The 9,413-nt window shown below is 43.6% G+C and overlaps 4 protein-coding genes across 4 annotated transcripts; 1 reads left to right on the top strand and 3 right to left on the bottom strand.

The window, feature by feature from the left end:
* Positions 1 to 967: 967 nt before the first annotated feature.
* On the bottom strand, positions 968 to 1,466 carry BDB00DRAFT_873367 (uncharacterized protein; the record flags this gene model as incomplete). Its single annotated transcript, XM_053127083.1, has 3 exons — positions 968 to 1,162; positions 1,233 to 1,349; positions 1,437 to 1,466. The coding sequence occupies 3 exons, from the start codon at positions 1,464 to 1,466 to the stop codon at positions 968 to 970; spliced, it is 342 nt and encodes a 113-aa protein (XP_052978720.1).
* Positions 1,467 to 1,699: 233 nt separating this feature from the next.
* BDB00DRAFT_432469 (DNA excision repair protein ERCC-8) lies at positions 1,700 to 3,870 on the bottom strand. Its single transcript, XM_053117373.1, has 8 exons — positions 3,654 to 3,870; positions 3,504 to 3,546; positions 3,304 to 3,408; positions 3,087 to 3,204; positions 2,832 to 2,910; positions 2,553 to 2,688; positions 1,914 to 2,439; positions 1,700 to 1,831 (listed from the first exon to the last, which is right to left on the bottom strand). The coding sequence occupies exons 1-8, from the start codon at positions 3,781 to 3,783 to the stop codon at positions 1,799 to 1,801; spliced, it is 1,170 nt and encodes a 389-aa protein (XP_052978719.1). The 5' UTR covers positions 3,784 to 3,870; the 3' UTR covers positions 1,700 to 1,798.
* A 76-nt stretch (positions 3,871 to 3,946) lies between these two features.
* On the top strand, positions 3,947 to 7,641 carry BDB00DRAFT_910124 (exocyst complex component Sec5-domain-containing protein; the record flags this gene model as incomplete). The annotated part of the gene is made up of 9 exons (XM_053128649.1): positions 3,947 to 4,200; positions 4,270 to 4,313; positions 4,416 to 4,840; positions 4,931 to 5,196; positions 5,293 to 5,516; positions 5,613 to 5,746; positions 5,848 to 6,567; positions 6,655 to 6,771; positions 6,866 to 7,641. 9 exons carry the CDS (start codon positions 3,947 to 3,949, stop codon positions 7,424 to 7,426), a joined length of 2,745 nt encoding a protein of 914 aa, XP_052978718.1. The 3' UTR covers positions 7,427 to 7,641.
* Positions 7,502 to 9,413, bottom strand: BDB00DRAFT_828174 (actin-related protein). The gene is made up of 5 exons (XM_053123841.1): positions 9,318 to 9,413; positions 9,211 to 9,243; positions 9,033 to 9,097; positions 7,951 to 8,902; positions 7,502 to 7,878 (listed from the first exon to the last, which is right to left on the bottom strand). The coding sequence occupies exons 1-5, from the start codon at positions 9,336 to 9,338 to the stop codon at positions 7,816 to 7,818; spliced, it is 1,134 nt and encodes a 377-aa protein (XP_052978717.1). The 5' UTR covers positions 9,339 to 9,413; the 3' UTR covers positions 7,502 to 7,815.

Genomic DNA, 9,413 nt, shown 5'->3' with positions numbered 1-9,413 from the left:
TGCATGCTTTAGTTCCTTTGAAAACAATGACGAGCGACATCCTATAAGCACATTAACGATGCCTCAAAAGGTTTAATTGGTATGTCCTAAGCTGTGATTGTGTACTGTGGATTTGATGTGCGAGCACTTTGACTAGCTCTATATGCTTCAGTCCAAAACAAACTTTCGTCATATGATACTACTGTGCCAGCACTAACATATTACACCCATGCTGTGTTGTATTAAACAACAAGGATATTGTTGGCAACAACAATATTTGTGGGACCGCGGTAACCCGGGTATCTAGTGCTTTTCGACTCATCTATTATGGAAACTTCATTTGGTTTGGCATGGTTACCTTGGCAGCCGCCGATCATTGTTGCCGCTTAGTCGCATACTATCACCAGTAATACCGGTTAATGAAGAGAAACCAAGCCCACACCTTTTATTATACTATAGGTGCAGTAGCACACGTAATTGCAATTGTCGCCATCTCAAGATAAACAGCATGCTCTGATGGTGACCCGGAGCTCGACAATAAATAGGCAATAGCTTTAAAAAATTAAAGTTTTTGTTTTCGCCACAAGCGATGGAACAAAGAAACTCAGAACAATAAGACGAAGCATGATGATGTATGATGAAAAGTTGCGGAAAGAGCAGCATTGTTTATCATGTGGTCATCCACGATGTACTGTACTAGTGTATTGAGAACAGAACGAAGAAAAAAGCAAACTTTATTATATAAGGATAGATAGTCGATTGGTAGTAAGTATACAAGAAGAAAAAAATAATAACAAAAACGATCAAGTGTTTCAGTTGACCGCTCTTTTTGTCGTCGCAGCCGCCGTGGTCTCGAGGAAGAGACCCCCCAGCCCCTGAACTGGCTGCTAAGTAAACTACGATGGTTCTCCGACAAGGGCAATAACACACAAAGAAAGGAAAAAAATATACAAAATAGAAATGGTGGAATCAAGAAGATTTTCTTTGTTTACAGGGACGTTGTTGTTGTTGGATTGTTTGATGTCTTCTCATCGTCTGGTGCTATAGGCGAAATTTTTGAGTTTGGCTTTGGTGTCGACGGCATCATTCTAGCTGGTAGGAAGGGGAATCGTGTTGATTGATGGGCTTGTGGAGGGCGATTGATATCAGTATCGTTTGGTGTGGGTGGTTGTACAGTGTATTGCTAAGAAGAGATTTTTTTTTGACACGTTAGTTTTCTTACGCGCTGGAAAACATGATAGTTCAAGCCAAACCTTTTCCTCAAGATGTGTTTCATAGTCGCTTGTAATATGAATGAAATGTGTGCCCGTGCCCACAGGGACTCGTCGAGCAACACCGTTTGCGTCGAGAGTTACTTCATACACTGTTGTCTGTTGTTAAGAATACGCGTTCAACCGTTAGCCATTTGATCTTGGAATGCAAGTACATACTGGTAGGGAATGGTATGCGTTATTTACCTTATCGGTTTGTGAAAAACAGCAGCCCATGATGATGTGCAAATGTAAAGCAGAAAAATACAGAAAGCAAAAAAGAAGAGAAAAGAAAAAGACAGGGACCCTTCCATCTGCCGGCCACATCGTTGCTTGGTTATATAGCAAAACACAAACAGCACCTGTCCACATCCGTTGTTTTTGTTTTTTCGACGCATTGTTACACAGGATCAAAACACGAGAAGACAGAGAAAGAGAGAGAGAGAGTGTGTGTGTGTGAGTGAGTGACCATAATTAGCTGCGGCTTCCTTTTTTGGTGCATTACGCCCACACAAAATCTTGCGGACCTGGGTGACCCGCCGCTTAGCACATATTAGTGGAAGCAACTGCTATTCTTCTTCGCTCTCGCTCCAAGCATCCTCCTGGAAAGAAACATAGACCCCCAACAACATGGAGTCAGATATAGCTACCAGCTTGTACCACTGCTGCTATCTAACAACCTACCTCACTTGGATGCTCATCGTCCATCGTCGAAGCATGGTCTTCTGCAGGTTCCCAGACTAAGACTTCACAATCAATTGAGCCACTATAAAGTTCTTGAAGGCCGGCCCGTTTCTCCACACATGTCACACGTCCGTATGCGCCTTTCAGTCGTCTTGATAATCGACCCGTGTTGAGCTCATACACCAACACCTGCTGATCGTCGCTGGGCACATACAATAGCGGCGGCCATACATCTGGGCCTGACACCGTCGCTTCCATGTACCACTGGAACCGGTTACGCCATAATGAGCCGTAATTAACGAGAGTATTCCGACCCGTATACGCATCCCACATCCGTATCTTTTCATCCAAGCCAAGGGTTATCAAGCGTTCGCTATCACTCGAAAAGACAAGACCATTGACGCCCGCGCCATGTGCCTTATTCGTATCAGCCAATGGATCGTTATTGACTGCATTGTGTTGATCCAGCGACATTAAGCATGATCTAGCACGTCGGATATCCCAAACCCGAACCGTTCCGTCATTTCTAAATGGATGAATTGTTTTTTAATCAATGGTTGGATTTCCTTTTTGAAGGGGGTTCCTTTGTGCTACACGGCAGAATTTGGAAGGTTATAATTGTAAGCAACGATGAATTACCCGCCAGAGTACAGCACGTGGTCTTGACGCGGGGACCATGCGACCGATAATACCGATCCATTGTGACCCGTTAATGAATGCGTACTTGCACCGCTTTTAAGATCACAAAGTCGTATCCGGGGCTCGTCTGCAGCGCCTACAGCAATAATTATATTTGAAGCAGTAGCTCCCATAAATAAAATAGAAATGTATGCAGATACATTACGTGCTTTGATACTGTTTTCTTCGATACTTTAAATATAGACACACAGAAGTGGAGAAAGCAAGGGAAAGACTTACTGGCTACGAGGCAATGCGATGCAACAGGAGAGATAGCTTGGCAATGAACGTGCGATTCCAGATCAAACACGCATGCTGGCTATATATAACAATATACATATCGCATGTTTTAGCACTTGTGATGTATATAATGCATCCTACGTACATACGCTCCTTCCCAGCGCACCCGTATACATGCATCCGCAGCATCTTCTCTCCTCTCGTTTCATTTATCAAACGTCCCATCCGCTATCCCGTCCTTGTCCAACTTTGTACCGTCATGGAGTTTGTATCCCAGACCCGGATCGTATTATCGCTGCTAGAGCTGACGAACATGCCCGTGTCGAATGGAAACCACGCAACAGTCGTTACTGCATAATTATGTCGATTTTTTCTTTAAATGTTTCGTCGTTTCTGCATGCATGAGTGGATTCTGCATCATTTTCCATTGGTGTACATATCAATTTCCTAGTGAAAATATTCTTTATGTTACCTTGAAACACTGGCTATAGGTTCAATTTGCACGTGTCCATCTTTGTTAGGAGGTGTGTTAAGATCATACACATGAATACGTCCATCGCCACCGCCTGACAGCATGCTATTGAGTAGAGGTAGTTGCATTTTCAATTTTCTTTCTCTCTGTGTTGCATATGTGTATGCTATTCTTTTCAACGCAGTAAATTGAGCACTTACTAGCGCTGCTCAATATTTTCAACTTTTATTGACTGGACAGAGCCTAAAGAATTTGCAGTATTGCGAGAGATCATAAGCGATCAGCACTATAACTATTGCTGTTCTCGGAGAAATCGACAATTAGCGATCGTCGAGAATTTGCTTTTTTACCCCGATGTGCTCGAGCGACTTCTTTTGTAGGGCTCAATTGTAACGAATATGCTCGCTTGGTTGACTCAGCACGAACGAATTTCCAAGGACGTAAGGTGCCATGCTCTCGTTTTTTCAAAAAACTGTACATGGAGAAACCCGAGAAAAGAATCTTGCTGCGACGGCAACTCTATGCACGCGCTTCATTAGGTGATTCAAAGACCGATAATGCAAACGGCAGCGAGAGGAAGACCTCACAACTTAACACCAGCTAACCACTTCATCAACCTCAAAATTAAGCTCTATACACACTAATGATTAATCGTGCTGAGGTGCCCGAGTATGCCGAAGATGCAGCCATTATGAGGTTCTATGAACTTGATACCGTTGAACCTGAAGTCTGGGTTGACCAAATTCCACTCGACGATGCCACGGTTTCCGATGCAACCCTTCGTCACTTTTCACAACGTTACGATGAGCCAATCAAGGACTCTGGTAGTGGCTCTAACGATTTACAATTTGCTGACGATACCGATCCTCTTGGCATCCGTGGAACAATTTTCGATGAGTACGTTTAGCTACTGTCTTTATAGCTTGGAAGCTCTATATGTATGCTTATACACATAATTAATTTTAGAGATACTCCACAAAGCGCAACCAGCATCTCTCAACTTAAAGAACGTAACGTATTAATGACACATATGATGCAGAGCTGATTTATTTGAGCAGATATCGAGCATAAGCAGTCGAGACTCAACTGTATGGAGTTTCATCTCTAATTAGGTTCTGCGTTGGTGATAACAAACAAGTCATTCCAACCACGTTACTTTCTTCAACATGTTCACAAAGATACGACGTACAACGAATTGATTTCTGGCGAAGAACGTCTTCGATTGAGTGTCGACCAGCGCGCCGAAGCATTAAAACATCTCGTACACAGCAATTTCGATCGCTTTGTCAGTGCCAAAGTTACCGTCGACCACGTATATGAGGAGATGAAATCAAAACAGTTGAACCCGGAAGAGGAATACGGCACTCGCTCTCTTGAAAAGGCATTAAATGAAGCCAATGCACGCGCGGATCAGATTTACGGACCCATTGTTGAACGACGTCAAAAGGTCGAGAAAGTACGAAGCACGTTGACTGTGCTACAACGATACAAATTCTTTTTCAATTTACCTAGCAGTTTGCTTGAATCGATCAAACAGGTACCTATTGTTACTACTCCTTACTGGATAATTTTTCTGTGTTTATTACGAGCTACTGCTGCTGACATTAATGCTTTTTGATACACATAGCATAAATACGAAACAGCTATCCGTGATTATAAAAAGGGCAAGTTCCTATATAATGATCTGCAAAAATCCAACAATATCCAAGACGACGACGATCTGGACGGACAAGAGCTAAAGCTGGATGGTGCCAATATTTCGGAACTGCATCGTAAAGTGTTTGAGAAAGTTTGGACCGAAGTCAACAAAATTGTGGTCGAGCTCCGTGGAGTACTACTCAAAATGTTGGCCGATCCTTGGCGTAGCATGGAAGAGCAGGAAAAGACCATCAAGTAAGGAACCAAAATTGCGATTTTGTATAAGCATAGTACGGACCACTTTTACAGAGAATGGATCGATCTCATTATAGAATATGTGTCTTTTACTAGCTTTTTGTTCGACTTGGATACAACAGAGGATCCAGCATGGTTCTATTTGGATAGCCAGTATCAATGGATCGTTGGCTTGCTCAAAAAGACGTATGAGACAAATGCAAAGAAGCTCGCTGCTCATCGTGCTGCAAATGAGACTGAAGAATCAGATATACAACGAAGCTTGGCTCTCAAGAAGGGTATTGAGCAAGTCCGTACCAAGAGCTTTGATGTAAATACCGGTGGGTTTTTTTCTTCCCCCTTATTTGCATACATTTTTACAATTTGAAGGGTTCGAGCAAACTTTTAATCTATCCCCCCCTCATTTCCAAAATCAGATCGGGACCCCGATAATCGCTACTGGCGCATAACATCTGAACTTGTCAAATCATTATCAGCACTGTTGCTTCGATGCTTGCCTGATTTTTGGCGCTTATCCAAAGCATTCATTGAAGGAAAATTTGCACACAAGGTTTGTTTTACGCTGTCAGAGTCATTTTAATTTAACTTGATCTCCATGTCGATGTGAAATTAGGACGCTAAAATGTTTTCTTAAAGTCGGTTACGGCAAAGGCATCTGAAGGTGGAAGGCGACGCCGGCAAGGCGTTGATTTGGGCAAAGTTGAGCAATGTCAATCTATGACACGCAATATTGTCAACGTGTATGCACAACTGATATCAGACCATTTTGAACTGAACGTGCGCGACATGCCCGTGCAAGAGAATCCTGACGGCACCGAGTCTGTGGTTATGCCAGCGTTTATACCCGTCAATGCAAGCTCGATCCATGTTTCGGAATACCTGACCCGCATCATTGGTGATCTGGGCCACTGTGTAAACGATATCAGCGCGATCCATCTCGCTGGCGAGGCATTCTCTGGACTGACAGATCTGATTGAAAAGGCACGCTGGAAATATGTGGATGTGATTTGCAAGTGCTGGGAACGGGACGCAAAAACATTTTATCTGTTGGAAGAATGGATCCTGGATCCGGAAATTCCACAGTGTACTGGCTTGTTGAAGCGGTACTATGACTACCACAAATTCTGCGCACGGTCGACGTTTAGAATCTCTACCCATGTGGTGACAGTCGATGATATGGCGAATCAAAAACACGAACGCCCTATAGTCAAACCCGAGTATGTCGAGCGGATCCGTGGCTCGTTTTTGGAGTCAACGTACACGTTTTTGGATGGGTTGGTCCGGCTTGCTTTCTCTGATTATACCCCGTTGAATGAAAAAGAGGAAGTGCAGCTCGCCAAGAAGCGTGATAAGATTGATGTTCATTCGATGGTAAGTAGCTGGCAGTTCTATTTTTTATAGTTGGCCTCGACAATGACCATGCCATGTTCATGTTTTCATCTGCCTTTTTGCAAACAGGATATGCGTATTCTTCTCACTGTTGGCAATTTGGCACACATGAGGTCGACAGTGATTCCCAAGCTGGTCGGATTGTTCAAGTTGGCCTACAAGTGCAATATGGATGAAGATCTCAAGGTAACTCATATCCCAGACATTCTGGCATAATTACGCGAAATAACTTAATATTGACAAACTGAGATTCTCTCTCTCTCTCTTTCCTTCTACTTAGACATTGATTGAAGTTGTTGACCAACTTGACAAGATTTTGTTCAACGATTATGTAAAACGCAAGTCTGGTCTTATACGAGATATTATCCGCCAAGGCATCCTGCTCAGTGGCATCGACTGGTACAGCATACCCAAGCCGACCGAAGTGCACTCGTATGTGTATGAAGCCTTGATGACTCTTGTGATGGTGCACTCACAAGTGAGCAGTGTTACGAAACAACTGGTCCATCGTGCGATTTCTGCCTTGCTGGAGAACATGGCCAACGATTGTTTGGAAAGCTTCCGCCAAGTGGAGCGGTTTGGCATGGGCGGTATGCTTCAGGCTACGCTGGAAATCGAATTCATGCATCAGACCTTACAACAATATGTGACAACAGCGGCATCCGATACCCTTCAGCTTATTTATCAGTCTATTGAGCAGTCCTATGATGCACAACAGCAGAACGCAGGCGAGCTGCAATCTGAGCTAAACCATGTCAAGGATCTGTTGGTTTTTAGTCGCAAGAGCACTGTGGTGCAGTTCTTGTGCTTCAAGCAGAACAAGGATCGTAGTCGAAAATAGTGAAAATAAGTTTTGCTCCCTCCTTTCCGAGTAGTAAAAGTTAATATAAATAATCGCCGTTTTTAAGAGAAAGAGACAAAACTTTATAATATAGGCAATAGCATGTGGAAAAGAAAACATAGAGATGGCTCGAAAGGAAAGAAAAGTAACAGGAGAGAACGGTGGCAAGAATAAGAAGAATACAGTTATTTAGAGTTAGCACAGTTACCCTCTCTCTTTTTTACTCTTTCTTTCTTTCAAAGGTGGTATAGAAAGAAGGAGAAAACACTAAGTGCACATTCAAAATAGATGCACGCGGCATATAATAAGCCTACGGGAAAGGGGTAAGAAAGGGCATTGGATGTGTGATGAGGGTTAAAAGGGTATGGATTGGAAGAGAGTGAAAATTTCTAGAATGTCTTTTTGTGAATGATATCAGGATCTTCCTGATACTCTTCCGCCGAGACCCACATCTACCATCAAGTTAAGGAAACGTTAGGAATGCTAACTCACATGCTTAAACACCCATATCATCCTCGATTTACCTTTTTGAAAGTGCTAAGCGATGCCAGAATGGAGCCACCGATCCAAGTGCTGTACTTGCGCTCTGGCGGTGCATAGATCTTGATCTTGATATCCTTCAATGCCAACCGCTTAATCTCGGTCAATAACCGCTCACCAAAACCTTTGCACAATGTCGAACCACCGGAAAGAACAACATTGGAATATAACGACTTGCGCAGATCCAGGTCGGCTCTGTTAATACAATCTACAATGACTTGATGGATGCCCGGGTATTCTTCTCCAATCAGCTCAGGCTGGAACAAAATCTCGGGTGCACGGAACCGCTCGGCTCCCAACTTGATAATGTTTCCATCTGGCAATACAAAATCGTCCATTTTGCCACTCATTTCCTTTTCTTCCTTGACCGGGTTCTGAGCAATGTAGCACGTCTTTTCTTTGATGATCCGCACCACCTCCTTTTCAGCCGTCGTGTGGAAATTGTAGCCCGATTTTCGGAGCAACAGTTGCAAGTATTCGGTCACGTCGCGACCGGCAATGTCGATACGTCGAATTGCATGTGGGATAGCAAAACCTTCGTAGACAGGGACCGAGTGCGTCACGCCATCGCCCGAGTCCAGGACGATACCTGTGGTACGGCCGGACGAATACAAGCTCAGTACGGCTTGGATTGACGTGAACAATGCTGGCACGTTAAATGTTTCAAAAAAGATTTGGGCAGCCGTGTCGCGGTTCATGCGTGGGTTGAGTGGTGCTTCTGTCAATAGAACAGGATGTTCTTCGGATAATGTCTTGAGTTCGTCCGTGTAAATGTATTGCCAGATTCGCTCCATGTCTTCCCAGTCTGTCACAATGCCGTGTTCGAGCGGGTATCGGATTTTGAGCAGACCGCGCAGCTCCTGTGCTTTACGACCGATGAATGTATCGCCCTCAACTGCACCAGCCATGATACGCACATGCTTAGGTCGTCCGACACTGTTTTTTTTTATAATTTGCAAAGCATTGAATATATTCTTTAGCTCCAGTTTCTTTCTTTACTCAATCACTTCATTGTTTTGTCTACTCCATCCTTTTTCAAACCAAGATTAGTTCAAGGGAAACTTACAGCGACGGGAAGAAGCATTTGGGCTGTTCTTCACCAGCGAAACCAGCCTTGATGACACCAGATCCCTATGTTTACAGCGATAAAAGAAGAATAGACCGAACATTAACTGTCGCGCGAACCGCATTTTACCGTTTTCAGGGCAAGTGTGTATAAAGTGAGCATATACTGCAATACATACGTTGTCGATAACGACGGGTTGGTTGGTCAATACCTATACGGCGTAAAAACAAGCAGTGTTAACCATGATGTGATCCAAAGGCAAAACTGGTTTAAGGAAGACTGTACATCATCAAATTCCGAATTCATGACTTTTAAGATGAGACCGAGAAGGGTTCGTTTTGAACGGGCCGGAGTGTGTAGGTTGAAAATAATCTCTCTCGC

The sequence above is a fragment of the Zychaea mexicana genome (genome assembly GCF_025766255.1).
Source record: "Zychaea mexicana strain RSA 1403 chromosome Unknown BDB00scaffold_47, whole genome shotgun sequence".
Classification (NCBI taxonomy): Eukaryota; Fungi; Mucoromycota; class Mucoromycetes; order Mucorales; family Lichtheimiaceae; genus Zychaea; species Zychaea mexicana.
Note: the sequence above shows the minus strand (reverse complement) of the source record. Positions and strands in the feature narration are given on the sequence as shown.